Below are 18,749 nucleotides of genomic sequence, written 5' to 3' on the forward strand. Positions count from 1 at the left end.
GGAGACTGCCAGCTGTCATATTTTAAAGGGTATTTTCATCTATTTGTATCTTAATTAATTTTGTTTTCTTTAAGCATTTTTTCCTCTCTCTCTCTCTCTCTCTCTCTCTCTCTCTCTCTCTCTCTCTCTCTCTCTCTCTCTCTCTCTCTCTCTCTCTCTCTCTCTCTCTCCTTTCTTATCTTCTTCTTCCATCTCTCCAGATCAACTTGCAAATTCTTCATGCAACAGTGAGAATGGATAAGGCGGTGGTGGACTCTCTTCCAGCTCCGCAAAATAATCCACTTCTCCACTACCACTCCTATTTCCACTATACCCAAACGGGCCAAACCCGTACCCGGAATTACTAATATTCCCATTTCAATGACCTGACTGCGTCGCTAACCCCGTAGAATTACCATACAACTCCTTATCACTTCGATTCTAACCCACAACCCGCTTCTGGCTCCACCACCCCTGCGCGGTCGACGCCTCTGGCGACGTCGACCCTCGAGAAAAGCTCTCCATCTCAAAACCCGTCTCCGGCGACGAAATCACCCCCATCGCCCAGTCAACTTCATCCTCAGTCTTCACGGAAGCCGTCGCCCCCATCCCCGATGATGACGTGGACGACGTCGACGCTATCACCAGCTGACGCTTCTTGTCCCCCAAACCCTCCGCGAGTCTCCGGTCCTTCTCCAGCATCATACGTGGCAAAATCTCGGGATCCTCAGCGACTCTCTGAAGAAACGCCATCATCTGCTACGGTCTTCTCTCCGTCGCCTCCAATCTCTTGCTCATATTCTCCACCTCTTCCTCTAAGCTCCTCTGCTCTTGCTTCAGCCTCGCTATCTCCGTCACTATTTCTTAGTCGTCAAGCTCCTCCGACTTCCCATACGCCGTCGTCGTGTTGAGCACCGTCGTGAGAGTCCACCACCGCCTTATCCATTCTCACCGTTTGGGGAAGAATTTGCAGGTTGATTTGGAGAGAGGGAAGAAGAAGATAAGAAAGGTGAGGGAGAGAGAGAGAGAAAAAAAAAAAAAAAAAAAAAAAAAAAAAAAAAAGAGGAAAAAATGCTTAAAGAAAAAAAAATTAATTAAGATACAAATAGACGAAAATACCCTTTAAAATATGACAGCTGGCAATCTCCTTAACGGAGTTAAGCGGAGTTAACGGTCCAAATACTAATGTTGGGTTGTTCGAACTTGAGGTACCAAAGTGATTTTTTTTTTGTCAGGTACCAAAGTTACTAATGGGCCAAAGGTCAGGTACTGTTTGCATTTTTTTCCCTTTATTTTTTATATTTTATTATTATTTTTTTTTTATAACAATGTCAGTGAGTTATTATGAAGAAATACAACACAACAAATAATTGGCTGATGGTGCTGCTAGCTGTACTCCATAGGATGTAATACATATCTTCACCTACGCGGGTATCTTAAAAGAGAGAGTTTCTATTCATACCTTCAAAATTGGTATTTGGACCTTCTCACTTGATAGACCTCCAATTTACTTTTACAAATAACTAATTTGCTATCTACACCTCCCTAATTTTCCCACAATGGTCATCATCCAAATAAAAAAAATAAAAAAAACCTCCTTCAATTTTTGAAGATTTCACAATTCTATTTTGTCTTAATACAATTAAGTTGAAAAAAAATAAAATTTCCTTCCCTCTTTTGTTTCTTTATTGGTAATTTGACATAAGTTGACAAAGTCAACTATTATTTGAAAAATGAGAGAGGTCCAAATGACAATTTTGGAGGTATGAATAGAAGCTCCCGTCTTAAAAAGGATAAAGAAAAAAGTGGTTTATGGCCTAAACCAAAAATAAAAAATAAAAATTGATTTAGTGCTGCAATCAATGTAGTCGTATTCTGCACTACTATCACCTTCTTTGAAAATTTTGAGCTGGGCCTATTTCCTCAATGAGTTGTCGAATTTGAAATTAAATTATGTAATGCTGGAAGATTGGTAGAGAATCAATCCATTCTTCAGAAAGGACAACACCATAATGGTTATTTAAATTAGTATACACAACACACCACGTACTTTACTGAATGGTGGAATTGTAGGTTCTTGAGATTTTTTTGTTTGTTTTTTTGTTTTTTTTTTTTTTTTTGAGATTTGAGAAGTTGCGAGTTGAAAGGCTCAGCTTGACCATGACTAAGAACTCCCGCGTGTACGTGGATATTATAAAGAAGATATTTACCTAGGATTCATTACGGTACATTAATATATTGATACAACAAGTGACCAATCAATTAAGATCTAGATTAACTCCATGCATTAGAGACTAGTTTGGGACTGCTCCACATTTGTATCAAACTAAGTGTACATGATGTATCGATATATTAATGTACTGTAAAAATTGTAGAACTTCCCATTTAACACAAAACTAAGAGATTAATTGATGATCCCAACAGAGTTGAGCTTACCGTTTCTAATCACTTCCATGATGATGAAAAAGGCTACAACCTGGTCCATAATCCGAAGTAAACTAGGGAGTAGGGAAGCAAGTTGAAAGTGTGATTAATGAGAAAGGTCAAAATTTAAATACTATTAATTGACACTAAAAAAACAAAAAGAAAGAAAAAGAAGAAGAAGAAGAAGAAGAAACTACCACATAAACACTCAGCAAAAGAAATAAAAAAAACATACCTAGAAGGCATAGGTTGATGGTAAGAAGGAACATAGATCTTAAAGCAAGATTTGTTTAGGGGTAAAAAAGAAGAGAGGAACATAAAGCTCTAGAAAGAAGGATAATGGAATGGATTCCATACTATTATGCATGTGAAATGTTCAACAACTTAATCTGACAACAGAATCGTTTTACTCAAGATAGTGATGTAGGAAGAGAATGGACCCAGTTTAGCTGAAAAACAATAAAAGTAAAGAAGAGGCGTAGAATCAAGAAAAGTGATATTGGAAAATAGGTAACTCACGCGTAATTAGGTTACTAGCCGCTGGAATATTCAAGAAAATTTGGTTTTGGACTTTTCGGGTTTCTCGTGCGAAAAGTCAAGTTTTGATTTTGAATTAGATTTGACTAACTTTTGGCCAGAATGTCCGTTTGAGACGCATGATACCTTTCCATAATGGGAACGACGAGATCTTCAAGACTCACTTTAGTGAGCCCTATCAGATTTAGGCCAAAATGTATTGTCTTAATTATCCGATTCGTGATTTAATATTTTTAGGCCAGTTTTACATTCTTTTTATTTAAATTTATTTTGGATTTGTTTTGTTTTAATTTGTGGGCTTTAGGGTTTCATTGTTAGTCGCTCTAGGGTTTCTTTTCCCATATATAAGCAACCTTAAACGGCTGCAGAACTATCTTTTATCCTTTTATCAATCAAAATTGAGAGTCTTCTCTTTTATCTCTAGTGGACTCCAGAATCTTTATTTTAGGTTTATTGCTGGTAAACCCAAGTTATTTCCGACTGCATCACCCGAAAAGTCCAAAACCAAATCTTCTTGAATATTCCAGCAGCTAGTAATCTGATTACTCGTGAGTTACCTATTTGCCTATCACTTTTCTTGATTCTACGCCTCTTCTTTACTTTTATGGTTTTTCGGCTAAACTGGGTTCATTCTCGTCCTATATCAGATAGATTTCTCGGAGAAGGTTCACATGGTACTCAAGATTTCTAGGAAATAAATCTGCAAACTTTTTGTTCCTAGAGCTTTTATATGAAACAAGTGGAATGGAGTATCACACAATGGAGCTCATGGTATTTTGAAATCCCCAGTGCTACCAAAACAGTTAGGTACTTGGGTATAGAATTTAGAAACCCAGGTTTTCCACGACTCCAACCTTTTGGAACATGTAAGATTTAATTCCCCTTCTGGAAATGTTTCCAATTCTGAACCCATAGACCTGAGAGACGGGAGAAGCGTCGGCATCTGCTCAATCATGGAAGGTGTCAGTCCGAAAATAACACTGAACCAATTCTCTTTGTCATGTTTATAATTCAGCAAATGACTAATTTCAGTTTACCCCCCTGAGATATAGGGTCGTCATTATGTTAGTCCTTCTAGTTTCAATTTAATCAATAACACCCTTGTACTCTCCAAATTCATCAACCGTGTCCAATTTTTGGACTTCTGTCCAAATTGGACGTTAAATCCATTATGTGGGCTCCCTTTTAGGGGGCAAAATGGTAATTTTTGCACATTTTTTTGTTTTGTTTTTTTTTTTTTAATAGGTGGTTGAAAAGTCACTCGTTGATCTATGATATTTGTGATATATCTCCGATAAAGTGAAGAATTTTAGGATATATCCCCAATAAAGTGAAGAAATATTTATAAAATATGATTAAAAAAACAAAAAATAAATAAGACTAAGTAATTCTCTAAATGCAAATCTGTGTGAAGAGAGATCTCTTCAAGAGAAATCTGGGTGAAGAGAAATCCCCTCAAGGAGAATCCAGGTGAGGAGAAATACTCTCAAGGCAAATATGGATTTTAGGATATATCTCAAATAAAATGAAGAAATATCAGTAAAATCTGATTAAAAAAATAAATAAATAAAAAAGACTGACATTTGTATGTAATTTCAATAAATTGACTCTTTCAAAAATAATATAAATATATCTCCGATATTTCTGATATCTAGTTGTTTTTATGAACTTGTGGTGTATAGGTTGAAGGCACTTTTAAAATTCTTTTTTTTTTAAAAAAATTTGGAGCTAGAATGTGCAAAAATTACCATTTTTCCCCCTAAAGGGAGCCCACATAAATGATTTAACGGTCGAGATCCAAAAATTGGACATGGCTGTTGAATTTGGAGAGTACAAGGGTGTTACTAATTAAATTGAAACTAGAAGGACTAATATGATGACGACCCCAAACCTCAGGGAGGTAAACTGAAATTAGTCATTCAATAAATAACACTAAACCAACTTAGTGTTTGAACACAAGATATTGGGATTCTACATCTTAAACGTTCCCATAAGAAGAGCCAGTGCATCAGCTGAACCACTTGCCATGATTGCTCCAGTAAGTGACCTGTCACATTCATACATAATTAGCTGGGTCAAGTTGGGCAAATATAGAGTCAGTGACCTTAAAAAAAGACCACCATTATTGTTTAATTAAGCCCAAGCTGAAGCCCGTTTACTCTCTCAACTTAAAACCCTTCGAAGTTTGTTTCTCATTGTTTCGGTTCACTAGTATTCACCGACCACCACCACCACCGTGAGTCCATACCCACCACCGCCGGAGTGAATCAGCAGCAGAAAAGATGATGGGGGACGTGTCGAGCTGCAACACGTACGATTACGGAGACGTCCAATACTGGGACGCCCGCTACGTCCAAGAAGGTGACTCCTTATTCGACTGGTACCAGCGCTACTCTGCTCATCCGCAACTTCATTCCCCTCACCTCCTCTCCTGTTCTCGTCGTCGGCTCCGGCAATGCCGGTGATTTCCCTCTTCCTCTTATTCTGCTTATTTTCTGCTCTATTGGGTAGTTCAAATCCTAGGACTTTTGTCAATACTAGGAATCGAATCGAATATGATGGATTGAATTCTTCATGTTGTTAGTTATGTCCGAGGACATGGCGAAAGATGGATATGAAGACATAATGAACATTGACATCTCATCAGTGGCTATCAACCTCATGAAGACCAGAAACAAGCACATCCCTCAGTTGAAATGTAACCAAACTCCTCGTTAGAATCTCTTGATTCCTTGATGGTATGATGCATGTTGACATGTTTTTTTTTTTTTTTTTAATGATTCCTCCTGGCCATTGCTAATTATATCGTTTCTCCTTATGTTTCTAGTGTGGCAGTGATGCTACTATTAGTGCTGCCCGAATGCTAGGGGAAGTGAGTAGGTTGTAGACTCTGAGACTCAAACATTCAGTTGCAGTTGTTTATACTAGGGCTTCATTTCCCACTTCTCTTCTTCTAATTGATTAATCATTTATTGTTTAGTTATATTCCTTTACTAACCATGGTTCTTTACTAATCATGGTTGTATTTGCTTGCAGGCTTCTTAAACCTGGAGGTCTATATTTTGGTAACTAAAACTCACTAGATTTAATTCTTTCTTTTATAGGAAGTTGAAAGTACTAGTGTGTAAGAAAGATCAAGATAACGTAGGTGTTTTAATTTACCGATTGACTCTGGCAACTCAGATATTGTATAACCCTTGAAAGAGAGCGCTTGCAAGTACTGCAATTTTGGAAGTAAATCAGATATAACCTTATAAGTGGCAGGAATGTCCTCAGACGTATACATTTAGGGTCAGAGTAGGTTTCAAACTTTTGAACCCTGTGTCATACCTATCAAGAATGTAAGATGAATAACGTGCCTTGAGAGGGTATTGAAATTGCATGTTATTCTTCAAGTCTTCCTCCAATCTAAAACAAGTTTCTCCTGCTGCCCGTCGTGCTAAATTAATAACAAGGTCATGCATTACATATTTCGAATTGTTCTTGCTTGACTTTTGGAATAATGACGTGGATAGTAGTGCTTGAAAACAAATAATTGCCTATATCTTCCAGTTGGACCAGACCCTCTTTCATCCAAAGTTGGACCAATTGCTTCTCCCCAAATTCAGTCATTCGGAAATATTGAACAATAGGCAAAACAACTAATACATAATTGAACCAGTATTCATGTGGTCCTTTCTCTAGTTTCCAGACCTGATAGACCACTGCAAGACGAACATGCAGAAGAATTGAGGCCAAGTGCATAGCGACAATAAGAATGAAGCAGCTAATGTAGGTGTTTACTTACGAAATGTTGAAACTCTAATATTAAGAACTATTTCGTATATTATTTGAAAGCTTATAATTCCAGATAGTTCTTTATGTATCTTTTACTGTCTGATTCGAGGGGATGAGTACTCCACAGGGGAAGTTGAGGACTTATTGAATTCAGCTCATTAGTTTTTTGAACTTCTATTGAATGTGTTTAAATAGTTCAGGACTTTTCTATGCTCCATTATAGATTTCTTTTACATTATATTGGTTACATAATGTGTCTGTTGATTCCATTTATTCATCAGTGTAAGCAGCAAAAAAGATGGGCTGATGGGACACAGAGAGCTTCTAAAGTTGTTGCATACAATGGCTTGAAGGAACCACCTTATAAATTTGTAAGTACAGAATCCCTCCTTATAATTTTTGAATTATCATTTTATTATACATTCCTTGAGTGACCTGCCACTGTTTCTATTTTAGGATGCTTTGGAACCCTATATGAGTCAGAGGACATTGGAGGTTCATTGGGGAGGCCATCATCGTAACTACTTGGAAGGTTTGAAAAAAACAGCTAGAGAAGAGTGACATACTGTATGGCTACACTTTTGATGAACTTGTCAAAGCAACATATAATAATGGGAATCCCTTAACTGAATTTAACAACGCAGCTCAGGTATCAACTTAGATTGTCAGCTTACTCAGCCATATATTACTCGTCAATGATAGGAAACATTCAGCTATGTAGAGGAACATTTTAGAATAAAATATAATCATGTAGCCAGGAGACTATCTTGGAATGGCAGAAATGGTAGAGGTATAAGTAGAGCAAGAGTGGAGCTGGGTGATAGGTTGATGGAGAAGAATCTACTACAAAGTAGGACTGTAAACTGAGCACGCTAAATCCTGGCTTTAACTTATTCAAACTATTTATTTCTTTGGTTGATTATCCTAAAGGTTTTCATGGTGTTTCATACTGGTTAAATGTTGGAAATTTCAAACTTCAATCGCTACCAAAGATACGTTGTGGAAAGGGATGTGACACCTTTTGCATTTGTTTGGAAGTTCATAGTTGTTTCCATCCAAGTTGGGAACTATGGGATCTTGCAGGTCTGGAAACATGACTTCTTCTAGGAATCCATGCAACCTGGAGGATTGAACATGCCCAAACTAGGTGTAATTGAGCAGATTGAAAAGGATTTTGGTTCCAATACAAGTTTCAGAGAGAAGTTTATAGAAGCAGCTCTAAATTTGCTTGGCTGGTTTGTAAGGTAAGTTCTTTCTTAATTCAATTTCTGCATCTGTGTTAATGTGGTTGGAATTCTTAAGGAATGAAAAACCCTCCTTAATGGTGTCATCTCTAGGATGTATAGCCGTTAGGATGTATGTTTTAGCTGCTCTTTGTTTTTCTGTTCCCTCTTTGCTGAGGTTGTTGCTTTGTTAGCTTGTTAGCTTTTTTAGGTACTGTTCCTTGTTGCTTGTCTGGTTTTGTTTAAAGCCAGGGTTCTTCTATATAATCATTCATTAACCAAAAAAAAGAAAAACCCTCATTTGGAGCTTTCTTTTAACGCGTCTTGTTATCCGTCATTCTGTTGAAGGACAATGATATGCAATAATCTATATCATTATTCTTGCAATAGAAGTGCAAGAAACTACAGCGTATATCATGTCATAGATCTTGAAATTTAGATAGATAACAATTATGATACAGTTATCATGTAGTCATGACTAATTATTATGCACTCGTGCTCGACATTGTTCCAGAAGATCGCGACCCACCAAGTGTATTATTGTTACCAAGTGTCTGTACAAACCAGCTAAGGACATCATCTTGTGGCCTTGTTTTGCGAATAAACTCCAGTCATTACTAATTATTTTCCTTGGTTTCATTTTTGCCAGTAAAGAGAGAAGAGAGACAACTCAAGATAGTTAGAACTTCAAATGCCATTTGCCCACTTGTCTGGGATGACATAGTAAGTAAAGCCGATGTTTCTGAATACTGGTTTTTTACTTTTTCAATTATTTTAGAAGTTGCATTGATTGTCTTCTCTTATTGTGCAGCTGATAATCTGTTTGGATATGTGGGAGGCGTGTTAATGACCTCTCTTTCTCTCTATCTGTATCTGCTTCTATATATACTTCTCTTCTTCTTTCTTTGTGGAGATGAAGATGAAATTTTTCTTCAGTATGCTGATAATGTCTTTAGTTGCTTTCTTACAGTATGCTTATTATCTGGATTACAAGGTATGTGTTTACTTGCTTTTCTTGCAGCAAGCTTCACTTTCTGTCCAGAACCTCAAGTATTTTATGAATGATCCTTGGGTATCTTTCTGTCAACAGAATGACAGAGGAAAGATTGTGGTTTTATTTCTCTGTTTATAAGCAATCTAACCAGATAATCAAGTAAAAATTATAAAAAGCAAATAGCTGAATGCCTTGTGTATTTGAAAAACGAGTTTCATACATGATATCTACAGAAACTGTTTTAAAGTTCGATACATAAAAACTATCTGCAGCACTTGAGACCTGAAATACTCAAGCAACCAAAAAAGAACTCAGAAAGGTCTTGTTTGGTACTCTGACTTTTGGTTCAGGTCTAGTTGTGTGATGAACATTGGACTGGGGCTTCTGTATGGCCTGAGCTTGCAGAGTCGTTCAAAATATGAAATCTTGAGTCCCTTTTTCCTTGCAATGTCAGCGCGAACCCAGAGTGGACTATTTCCATGATTACCAGTAACTATAACACTAGTGGCCTTGACAGCAAAGTTAGTCAGGGCGACCAATGTTTCCGGCTCAATAGCAGATGAAGCATCCACCAGAAAAATATGGCTAAAATGTCCAGCAGCTATGCCTTTATCATGTAGTCGGAAGCTACTCATGAAAGTTGAGAAAATCACCTTGTATTCCCGGAGTTTCTCTATTGCAGGACAAGAAAAACAAGACTCTTTGTAAAGGGATGAACGGAGGATGTCCTCAGGTACCTCATCTCTGTCTCGGAATGCAGCATTGGCACGAAACATAGTAGACTCTGGAATCACCTTCACCAAGCTTCTCATCAGCATATCGCAGCAGCTGTTAGTAGGCGCACAGATAAGAATGCGATACTCTGGTGACTTCCGACATAATTGGTATACTGTTTCACTAACAACCACTCCAGTTCTTGAAGGTTCTCTTAAATTTGCAAAAGATTTGCCTTCACAGTCTGGACCAGTTACTACATAAGGTGGTGAGCCCTGAATCCTTAAGATATGTCCGACTGCAGAATGTTGCTCTTGATCAAGCTTATGATAGGTAGTAGAAAGCTGAGCTGGTGCAGCAGGAATGCTTGCTCGTGAGTCACAGTCAGGGAAGAGGAAGTTCTGAAACAAGGCATCTGATGCAGCTTTTACTGCATGGTGGGCTCTTTTCAAACAAACTCTATTGTATGAGAAGCTGATATCATATTTTTTGTTGGAATGATGATAAGAATAAAAGCCATCCTCAAATTCAACCAAAACGCGATTGCTCCCAACAACTTTATGGATGGGGCCCTGTACATATGACATGCATGAAACCAAGGTTAGAATGATAATAATGTGGATATATAACTGAAATTTAACTAGTACAGTCTACACACTACTATAAGCCTATAACCATTTTTTCTTTTTAGAGAATCTACCAGAGTTAATGAAGCAGATTCATGATAAGATTCGGTTTGATAATCTGAATGGTAAATCAGAAATGCCAGGACCTAGTGAAGTAGAACTTGGTGATAAACAGAATCCAGCATATGCAAAGGCATAAATGGATGTTCAGAGTTTACCTTAAAGGGCTCAGTAGAACTCTTCCCCACTGGTCGTGCAAGGACCAAGTCCCTTGACAAGAGGAATGGTCGTTCCTCAGGAACACGATCAAGCTCAAATGCTACAAAGGTTTTGTCTTCCTTATCTTCCTTTTTCCGATTTTTATAAAGTGCTTCCTTTTTCCGGTTTTTATAAATTGAACTTTCATCCAACGCTAATGTCACACCTTTCAAAAGGAAATCACTCCATTTCTGATTCAAATAACAGCATTAGATTTGTTGTTTTTAAGCCAGCATCCAAAAGCATACAACATCCGGAAAATCACATGACAAGATTTCAAATCACAAAAAGCTACATCTATCTAAAGGAGGTGGAGTGTTCAAACACTCCCTAAAGGCCCTCAACAAATTACCCTTGATTTAAGGAACAAACCATAATCCTACTCGACTTAAAAAAAAAAACCTCTATATCACTCCTATGTACAAAGTAAGGGAAGTAAGCTATGAACAGTAAGGCATGGTCTGCAGCTTCCAATAAGTATATATCTAATGGTTTGAGATATGCATCAGGGTAATAAGATGTAAGCGTGTAATAATTAGGGTACCTCCAAGTAGAAATCTTCAGAATATAAGAGAGCGGCAAAGTAGTCCTTGTATGTTGTGGGAGATAATGGGCGATTCAGAACTTTGGGCGCAATTTCTTTCTTGATCAAGGCTTCGACATCCTCAGGAATCATGAATACAGGTAATGGATCCTCTTCAACACACACATAAGCTGTTCTCTTCCCATATTGTTGGTTTTGACTTATATCATCATTATTTGAGGAAGAGGAGGCTGGGCGTAGAACTGACTTAAAGACAGGAGGGCACTTTGGGGGAGATGGAGATGGTATAGAAAAATGTGCTGGAGGGTGTTTTGGGGAAGATGGAGATGAAGATGGTTTAGAAGAATATTCTGGGGGTTGTGGGGAAACTGGAGATGAAGGTGGTTTAGAAGAACATGCTGGGGATGCAGGTGGTTTAGAAGAATATGCTGGGGGTTGTGGGGAAGCTGCAGATGAAGGTGGTTTAGAAGAAGCTGGGGATGAAGGTGGTTTAGAAGAATATGGTGGGGGAGAAGAAGCTGGGGATGAAGGTGGTTTAGAAGAAGCTGGAGATGAAGGTGGTTTAGAAGAAGCTGGTGGGGGTTTCGGGGAAGATGGAGATGGAGATGGTTTAGAATAATATGGTGGGGGTTCTGCGGAGGCTGGATGTGGTTTAGAATTAGATGACGTTGGCTGCCGCTGAGGTGGCGTTTCAGGGGATGATGATGATGGTGTGGGTCTCTTATTTTCAAAGTATTCCCACAATAATATTGCTGAAGCCCCAATGATTATCCCCAACCTGTTAAGCCAATTAAACCCCATCAGGACGAAACTTGGCTACACTTAAAAAGGAAAAGTAATGGAGTCATAACGTGAAGTCAAAACCTCATCATAGTTGGGAGGTTGCAAGAAGAGCAATAGATCTGGTAAGTCTGATCTGAATGAAAATATGTTGAAAGTATAACATGCAGTATGTAACTATGTATGATGTATTTGTAGTTTCCTTCAGGGTGTGCAGCTATCCTCCCTTCGCCCCTACAGCTGCGTACCCTTTCTAGCTAGCTCTTAGCAGATCAAGTGTTGAGGTTTCTTCGATCTGCAAAATCCATAGTTACAAAACTCAAGAATCTAAGAAGGTTTGTAAGTTTAAGCAGAATCATACCTATGTTACCAACTCGCAGATACAGTTTTACGATCGAATTTACGTACCAGTGGCTGACTGACTATACAAATTGATCGATGGTCAGACGAAGAAAGGAACACAGGAAACAAAGACCTCGTTGGCGAGCCAACGACTGATCACCGCTTTGCTTTTCTACTCGCAAGTACGTGGAGTATTTGCTTAATAATTAAGTAAAGCTTACTTTTTTCAAAAATAAAAAAATAAAAACTGAAGATTCTGAGTCTAAGCATCCTAGTGCATGCACAATCAGGAGAGATTCCTTTTTCGTTCGTTCGGTTCGGCTAAAACTCGAGTTTCCATGAGTACCAGATTCTGGTGCACTTGGCAAGATATTAGTGGGAGCTGCAGAGTAATCGATCGGCTACTAGGTAGGCATCTGAATCAAACTCTCGCGCGTGCAATTTACACGAACGAACCGAATTTATCGAACCGGAACCGTTTGCGTATATTGTTGTAAATTGCAGTTTTGAATGCCTTAATGATCATCAATTTGGCTGAAATTTTGTAGAGATGATTTATACATTAGGACCTAAAAACCGAACGGTTAAGATGTGAATATGTGATCGAAAAGTGTCCAAAACTAGAAATCCGTACCTAAGCTATGCTTAGATAAGGATGTCCTTAGCTAAGAAGGACTGTATATCAGGCGTTTCAGATTACCACTTTATCAGGAACAACACAGAAGGCATCTCAAAAGATCAAAGAAACTTGACATTTCTTCACTCTAGTCTTCTCTGATAAAAAAAAAAAAAAAACTAGCAGCTAAACAAATAAATAAGTTATCAGATTATTGAATTCTTTGGGCTGTTGAGGCTGAATATGTAAATGGGCCATTATCTTTTGCATGTTAGAGACCTACATTGGGTTGGCCCAAAGAAATTTTCAGAAAAGGACTTCTATAAAACAACTTCATTTTGGTTGAAGGAAAAGGAAAAAAAAAATTACACGCAACTTCATCTTCTTCCTTTCATCGCCCACTGCATCAAACCTCGCCTTCTGCAAAAATGGTAGCCCCAACGCTTTTTCGTATGCTTTTCCAGCAGCACGCCCTAGTTTAGAACGACGAGGCAATTTCCGATCACCTCAGAAAAATAACTGAAATGTCCAGCAGTGACGCCTCCATTGTGTAGCCGAAAGCTAGTAACAAATGTGGCGATGACCAGCCTGAACCTCTAGAGTTCTGCGAGTGGAGGACAGGAAAAACACTCGCCGTCATGATCACATGAAGAGGAGAATCGCAATAGGTACCTCATCTACCTCTCGAAATGCAGCATTGGTTTGATAAATGTCATAGTCTGGAATCACCTTCTTCAAACTAATCGTCAACTCGTCGCATGTGCTGTTTAAGGGGGGCGCATATGAGAATACGATCATCTGGAGAGTTTTTATAGATTTGCAATGCTGCATCTTGAACAAACCTCTCTTGTTTTTTTTTATAGTTTATACGGTTTAGATTCAATTTTTCCTGTACGAATTACGGAGCGTTGGCCCTCTACAAGATAGGGCGTGGCGGGCCATAAAAGCCCAAAATCTTTCTAACTGCAGCCTTTGATGTGGAATCATTGGAAATGACGATCTTTCCTGGAACACAATCAGGAAAGAAGTAGTTCTAGAACAAAGGATATGATGCAGCTTGAACTGCAGCGTCAAATCTTTTAAAACAAAGTCTGTTAAATGAGAAGCTGATGTCATATCTGCGTTCGCATGATACTGATAATGAAAGTAATGTTCGAAATCAACTAATACATGACTGCTCTTCACCACAATGGATTACACACAATGTAGCTCTGGGATTCTAAAATCTTCGGTGCTATAAAACGGTTAGGTACTTAGGTATAGAAACCCATGTTTTCTACGACTCCAACCTTTCGGAACATGGGAAGATGTAAAGTGATTCTTGGGCAATTCCAGTTCTGGAAATGTTTCCAAGTCTGAACCCATGGACTTAGAGAGATGCAGACCCATTTGCTCTACCACTGACCTTAGGTCCTGTTTGGGATTGTTTCGCTTTAAAAAAAAAATCATCTTTTGTTTAAAATTTTAGATTTTATTGTGTTTGGTAAATAAATAAAAAGCAGTATTAATTGAAAATTATAGGTCACTGACAGCAGATTTTAGAAACATGCCAGATGTTGCTTTTAGAAGCTGTTGTGGATCAAAACACACTCTGAAGATGTTTTTTGTACTAACAGCACTTTTTAAAATATTATTTACCAAACACAAAACTGTTTTAATTCAAAACTGATTATTATCACAACACAGCAGCATCCGTTTTTTTTTTTTTTTAAAGTCGCAGCAATCACAATTGATAGTTATATAGTCCAGTGACCTTGAAAAGCCCACCATTAAGCCCAAGCTCAAGCCCGTTTTGTGTCCGAACTTAAAACCCTTTCAGGTTTGTTCCCACACTATTTCGGTTCACTAGTATTCACCGACCACCACAGTGAATCAGCGGCAGAAAAGATGATGAAGGACGTGTCGAGCTGCAACACGTACGATTACGGAGACGCCCAATACGTCCAAGAAGGTGACTCCTTATTCGACTGGTACCAGCGCTACTCTGCTCATCCGCAACTTCATTCCCCTCACCTCCTCTCCTGTTCTCGTCGTCGGCTCCGGCAATGCCGGTAACTTCCCTCTTCCTCTTTTTCTCCTTATTTTCTACTCTTTTGGGTAGTTCAATCCTAGGACTTTTGTCAATACTAGGAATCGAATCGAATATGATGGATTGGATTCACATGTCAGTAGCGACATGAAATTTGTTGTGCCTACTGCCTAACAAGAGAAGTAGGACAACGGAGTGCAAATGTTCCCAAATCTGGTAGTGTTGGGAATATGCGTACAGGGGTCTGGCAAAAGGTCCTGAAGAATGATTGCACTGGTGAATTGAAGAAAGCAAGTTCTGTTTACAGTACTCAAGGCTTGATCTCCCTTTGAGAGAGGCTCCCATGCTCAATAAAACCTGTAATGCTGTTGATATTAATGTCTTTTTGAAGAGTGAAAATAGGAAACAGCAAAAAGATAAGGTCTCAAAAAAGTTGAAAAGAAAAAATGCTCCAGCATTGAAACGAGAATACAATTGTTATTCCAGGAAGGGATCTCATGCTAGCTTGGCTGGCTCGGATGGTTCTTTGAAGCTTCGGATGGATCAGAGTGATATATCAGATATCTTGTCTCAGGCGAAGGACAAGAAACCTAGTCGTCCAACGGATGGATTCCAGAGCAGCAAAGTAGAATGCATGAACTCCGTATCAGTTCAAAGCATGCAACTCTGTCCAAATGAGATTGGTCATCTTGAAAATGTGTGTAAAACCGTCTCAGGCATGAAGAATCGAAATGTAGGAAATCAGGATGGCTCAATGCAAAAAACATGCAATTCCTGGAAGGAACCAAGTCTGCTTCAGGTGCAATCTTCAGTCTACCTTCCTCATCTACTTTATGATGCAGCAAGTCAAGAAGTACTGAGACAAATCCCTCTTGCAGAAAGCAGCAAGCAAAACCGGAGTAGTTCTGGATCTCTTACACACAAGTGGATGCCAATCGGGTTGAAGGACTCTGAGTTGGCAAGCGCTGCTAGATCTGAGAGTTCAATGCTTGAACATTCTGATGAGGGAGCTTCTAAGAGATAGACGATTAAAGACACTGTTAAAGGCAATGTGGTTTCTAAAGCTGCAGTTGAGTCCATGGCTCAGGGTTCTGGACATGTAACTCGTTCTTCTGATGACACAGAGGGCAGGCTTCCTACATCAAATGCAGTTGAAGAGGTGGCCAACAACAAGCTTCATGCAGCTAACTATGTGAATAGTTATGATGTATCCAAAGGTCTAAATGCTTTTGAAGCTTATTCAAACAGAGTATTAGAAGCAGTAAATAATGCTTGTAGGGCACAGCTGGCATCTGAAGCTGTTCAAATGACCACTGGTCATCCAATTGCCGAATTTGAAAGACTTCTGTATTATTCGTCTCCCGTTATCCATCAATCACCTAGCCACACAAGTTGTCACACTTGCTGTTCATGGAACCAGGTTGACCAGGTTGGTGGTGTGTCATTGTGCAGACATGAGACACCAAATATCACTTTAGGATGCCTATGGGAGTGGTATGAGAAATATGGGAGCTATCGGCTGGAAATAAGGGCTGAGGAACCTGGGAGTCCAAAGAAATTGGGTGCTGATCGTTTAGCATTTCGTGCTTATTTTGTCCCTTATTTGTCAGGAATTCAGCTTTTCAGGAATGGTAGGAGTACTGGTACTGGAGATATTGACAATAGACTTCACAATCATCAAGTGTTAAGCGCATGCTGGAGTGGTGAGATATCCAGAAAATCCTCTAGTATTGGTAGTCTTCCAATATATTCACTACTTTTTTCTCATCTTGATTGCAAGGAAGATGCAGTCATCCCACCACTTGTAAACGAACTGGGTATTCCAGAAGCTTTTGCCAAAGATGCACCTGTTCAATCAGCTGACACAACAGGTTTCAGTGATTTAGAGCAACTTTTAGAATATTTTGAATATGAACAACCTCAACAAAGACGACCTCTATATGACAAGTAAGTGTTATTACACTTTTTACTGAAAGTTGTGGTCATTGAATAACATGCTTTAGCAATACCACATCGGTACTTAAAGCAGCCTTTGTAGAGACATAGACATGGGGTTTTGAATCAATGGATTTTTATGTTCTGATGAGTTACTAAGAGAGTAGTTGTACAGAACAAATCAAATACATGTACATCTATTGTCTCAAACTTCATTTTAGTTGGAAACTCATTTATATAAAAGCACTTCCCGTAAGTACATTTAACTCTCTAGTCGATGGATATCATATTGATTTAACATTTTGTGGTATGAGCATAGCACGTGTTAATACCATATACTGTAAGATTTTTTATTTTTTTTTTTTAAGTTTTATATCCACAGTTTTACTTTATTGTTTATTCTCCCATCATATGTTTGAATGTTTTTCTACCTGCTGGAAATGCTTTTTAAGATAGTAGGCACAAATCAGAGATTTCTTTTGTGTTTCTCAGTTACTATAATATTGAGCATCTGTCAGTACGCAAATATGCATGTTTGTGTAAGTATCTACTTTTTGGATCTGTGATGATCCTTATGAACTTTATTTTGACCTGTACTTTCAGATGATCTTATTCTGTTCCCTCCCTTTCAGGATAAAGGAGCTGGTTAGAGGTGATGGACATTCATGCACATTCAAAAGTGTATGGCGATCCAACTACACTAGACTCTATAAATCTAAATGATCTACATCCCAGATCTTGGTTAGTAATACAAACAGATTCAGACCTTTACATTGTAAATTAATCAATATTGTTTGTAATTGACCCTGTTAGGTTCATAGCTAAAATGAATATAATTACTAGTTAAAGAGTTTCAAGGGGAATGCAATTGACACTGATGAATGAACAGTACAAAAATATCAGCTTTTCTGAGTTCCTTAAATTTCTAAATAGCATGTAACTTTCAAGTGTGATCTGATTTTCAGGTATTCAGTGGCATGGTATCCTATTTACAGGATACCTGATGGCTTCCGTGCAGCATTTTTGACCTACCATTCACTTGGTTGTCTGGTTCGTAGAAATGCCATCTTTGAGTCTCGTAGCGTGGATGACTATATTTTATCTCCAGTTGTGGGTCTTCAGAGTTACAATGCTCAGGTAGTTAATGGTACAGCGATTGTGAAATATTGTGCAGTGTATTTTAACATGTAATTCAAGCATACTGTTAGATCTGTGCAGCTTTTTTGAAATATATATTTTATGTCAACAAACAGAGTGAATGCTGGTTCCAGTTTAAGGCCCTCAGCACCAGCACAGACAACATTATCAAACTAACCCTTGTGAAATACTGGAGGAGCGTTTCAGGACACTTGAGGAGACGGCATCTCTTATGTCAAGAGCTGTTGTGAGCAAAGGAAGTATGACATCTGTAAACAGGCATCCAGACTACGAGTTCTTCCTCTCTAGGCGGCGCTAGCGGCGACATATTGAAATTTTCTGTAACTGATTTTAACAACTCATAATTAAACTAGTGTCAGTTCCCCATTAAGCTTATCTACATTCAAGGTAACATCTAACCTCAGGTAGGCAGAAAGGGTGACCAACCTTTTTATTTGTTTTTTTTGTCACATACATGTATAGATAGCCTTTGAATTCCTTCCAGGATGCATGTGAGTGCCTCAGAATATAATGCAACTCTTTCAGGGATTTGGAAAGGTACTGTAGTGTTACTGAAGAAAGGTAGTGTAGTGTTATCAGTTTAGCTGCCTCCTGATAATGTTGTAAATATCTTACAGAATACATGATCTGTAAATAGCGTTCTCAGTTTGGAGTTTTTATCCAGTCACTGATTCATATGAGATGAAAACTTCTCAATCTCAATTCAATGAGAATTCTTATATAAGCCTCTCATTTGATTCTCTTTGGTAGAGATGTTTGTTTTTTGTAGAATGAATTATGAATTTTAGCCTAGTTCTTCTCGATCAATTGTCT

At 38.4% G+C, this 18,749-nt stretch overlaps 3 protein-coding genes and 1 pseudogene across 6 annotated transcripts in view; 2 read left to right on the top strand and 2 right to left on the bottom strand.

The window, feature by feature from the left end:
- Nucleotides 1-201: 201 nt before the first annotated feature.
- On the bottom strand, nucleotides 202-3,883 carry LOC133716086 (heat stress transcription factor C-1-like; annotated as a pseudogene).
- A 1,195-nt stretch (nucleotides 3,884-5,078) lies between these two features.
- LOC133714290 (uncharacterized) overlaps nucleotides 5,079-18,749 on the top strand; it is a 31,634-nt gene continuing 17,963 nt past the window's right edge. For all 3 annotated transcript variants that reach the window (XM_062140379.1, XM_062140380.1, XM_062140381.1), the window contains exons 1-2: nucleotides 5,079-5,401; nucleotides 5,525-5,638. In XM_062140379.1, coding sequence (XP_061996363.1) covers nucleotides 5,527-5,638 — 112 coding nt within the window. In that variant the 5' untranslated portion in view covers nucleotides 5,079-5,401; nucleotides 5,525-5,526. The remainder of the gene's footprint in view (nucleotides 5,402-5,524; nucleotides 5,639-18,749) is intronic.
- Nucleotides 9,115-12,413, bottom strand: LOC133714289 (probable RNA helicase SDE3). 2 transcript variants are annotated; one of them, XM_062140377.1, is made up of 5 exons: nucleotides 12,265-12,413; nucleotides 11,941-12,151; nucleotides 11,077-11,854; nucleotides 10,493-10,723; nucleotides 9,115-10,220 (listed from the first exon to the last, which is right to left on the bottom strand). In XM_062140377.1, exons 2-5 carry the CDS (start codon nucleotides 11,946-11,948, stop codon nucleotides 9,246-9,248), a joined length of 1,992 nt encoding a protein of 663 aa, XP_061996361.1. In that variant the 5' UTR covers nucleotides 11,949-12,151; nucleotides 12,265-12,413; the 3' UTR covers nucleotides 9,115-9,245. The 2 variants fall into 2 exon arrangements, with proteins under 2 accessions (XP_061996361.1, XP_061996362.1); XM_062140378.1 differs by having other exon boundaries at nucleotides 12,218-12,347.
- On the top strand, nucleotides 14,677-18,566 carry LOC133714292 (uncharacterized). Its single transcript, XM_062140389.1, has 4 exons — nucleotides 14,677-16,790; nucleotides 17,411-17,519; nucleotides 17,744-17,915; nucleotides 18,032-18,566. The coding sequence occupies exons 1-2, from the start codon at nucleotides 15,922-15,924 to the stop codon at nucleotides 17,499-17,501; spliced, it is 960 nt and encodes a 319-aa protein (XP_061996373.1). The 5' UTR covers nucleotides 14,677-15,921; the 3' UTR covers nucleotides 17,502-17,519; nucleotides 17,744-17,915; nucleotides 18,032-18,566.

This window comes from Rosa rugosa, chromosome 6 (assembly GCF_958449725.1).
Source record: "Rosa rugosa chromosome 6, drRosRugo1.1, whole genome shotgun sequence".
NCBI lineage: Eukaryota > Viridiplantae > Streptophyta > Magnoliopsida > Rosales > Rosaceae > Rosa > Rosa rugosa.

Excerpts from the sequence above, each read along its gene's own strand:
- LOC133714289 (XM_062140377.1), bottom strand. Across the intron at positions 10,724-11,076 it reads CTGAAGATTTCTACTTGGAG|AAATGGAGTGATTTCCTTTT; the intron begins GTACCCTAATTA and ends TATTTGAATCAG. Across the intron at positions 10,221-10,492 it reads GTTCTACTGAGCCCTTTAAG|GGCCCCATCCATAAAGTTGT; the intron begins GTAAACTCTGAA and ends TCATATGTACAG.
- LOC133714292 (XM_062140389.1), top strand. The coding sequence starts at position 15,922 with ATGGCTCAGGGTTCTGGACATGTAACTCGTTCTTCTGATGACACAGAG. Across the intron at positions 16,791-17,410 it reads AGACGACCTCTATATGACAA|GATAAAGGAGCTGGTTAGAG; the intron begins GTAAGTGTTATT and ends CCTCCCTTTCAG.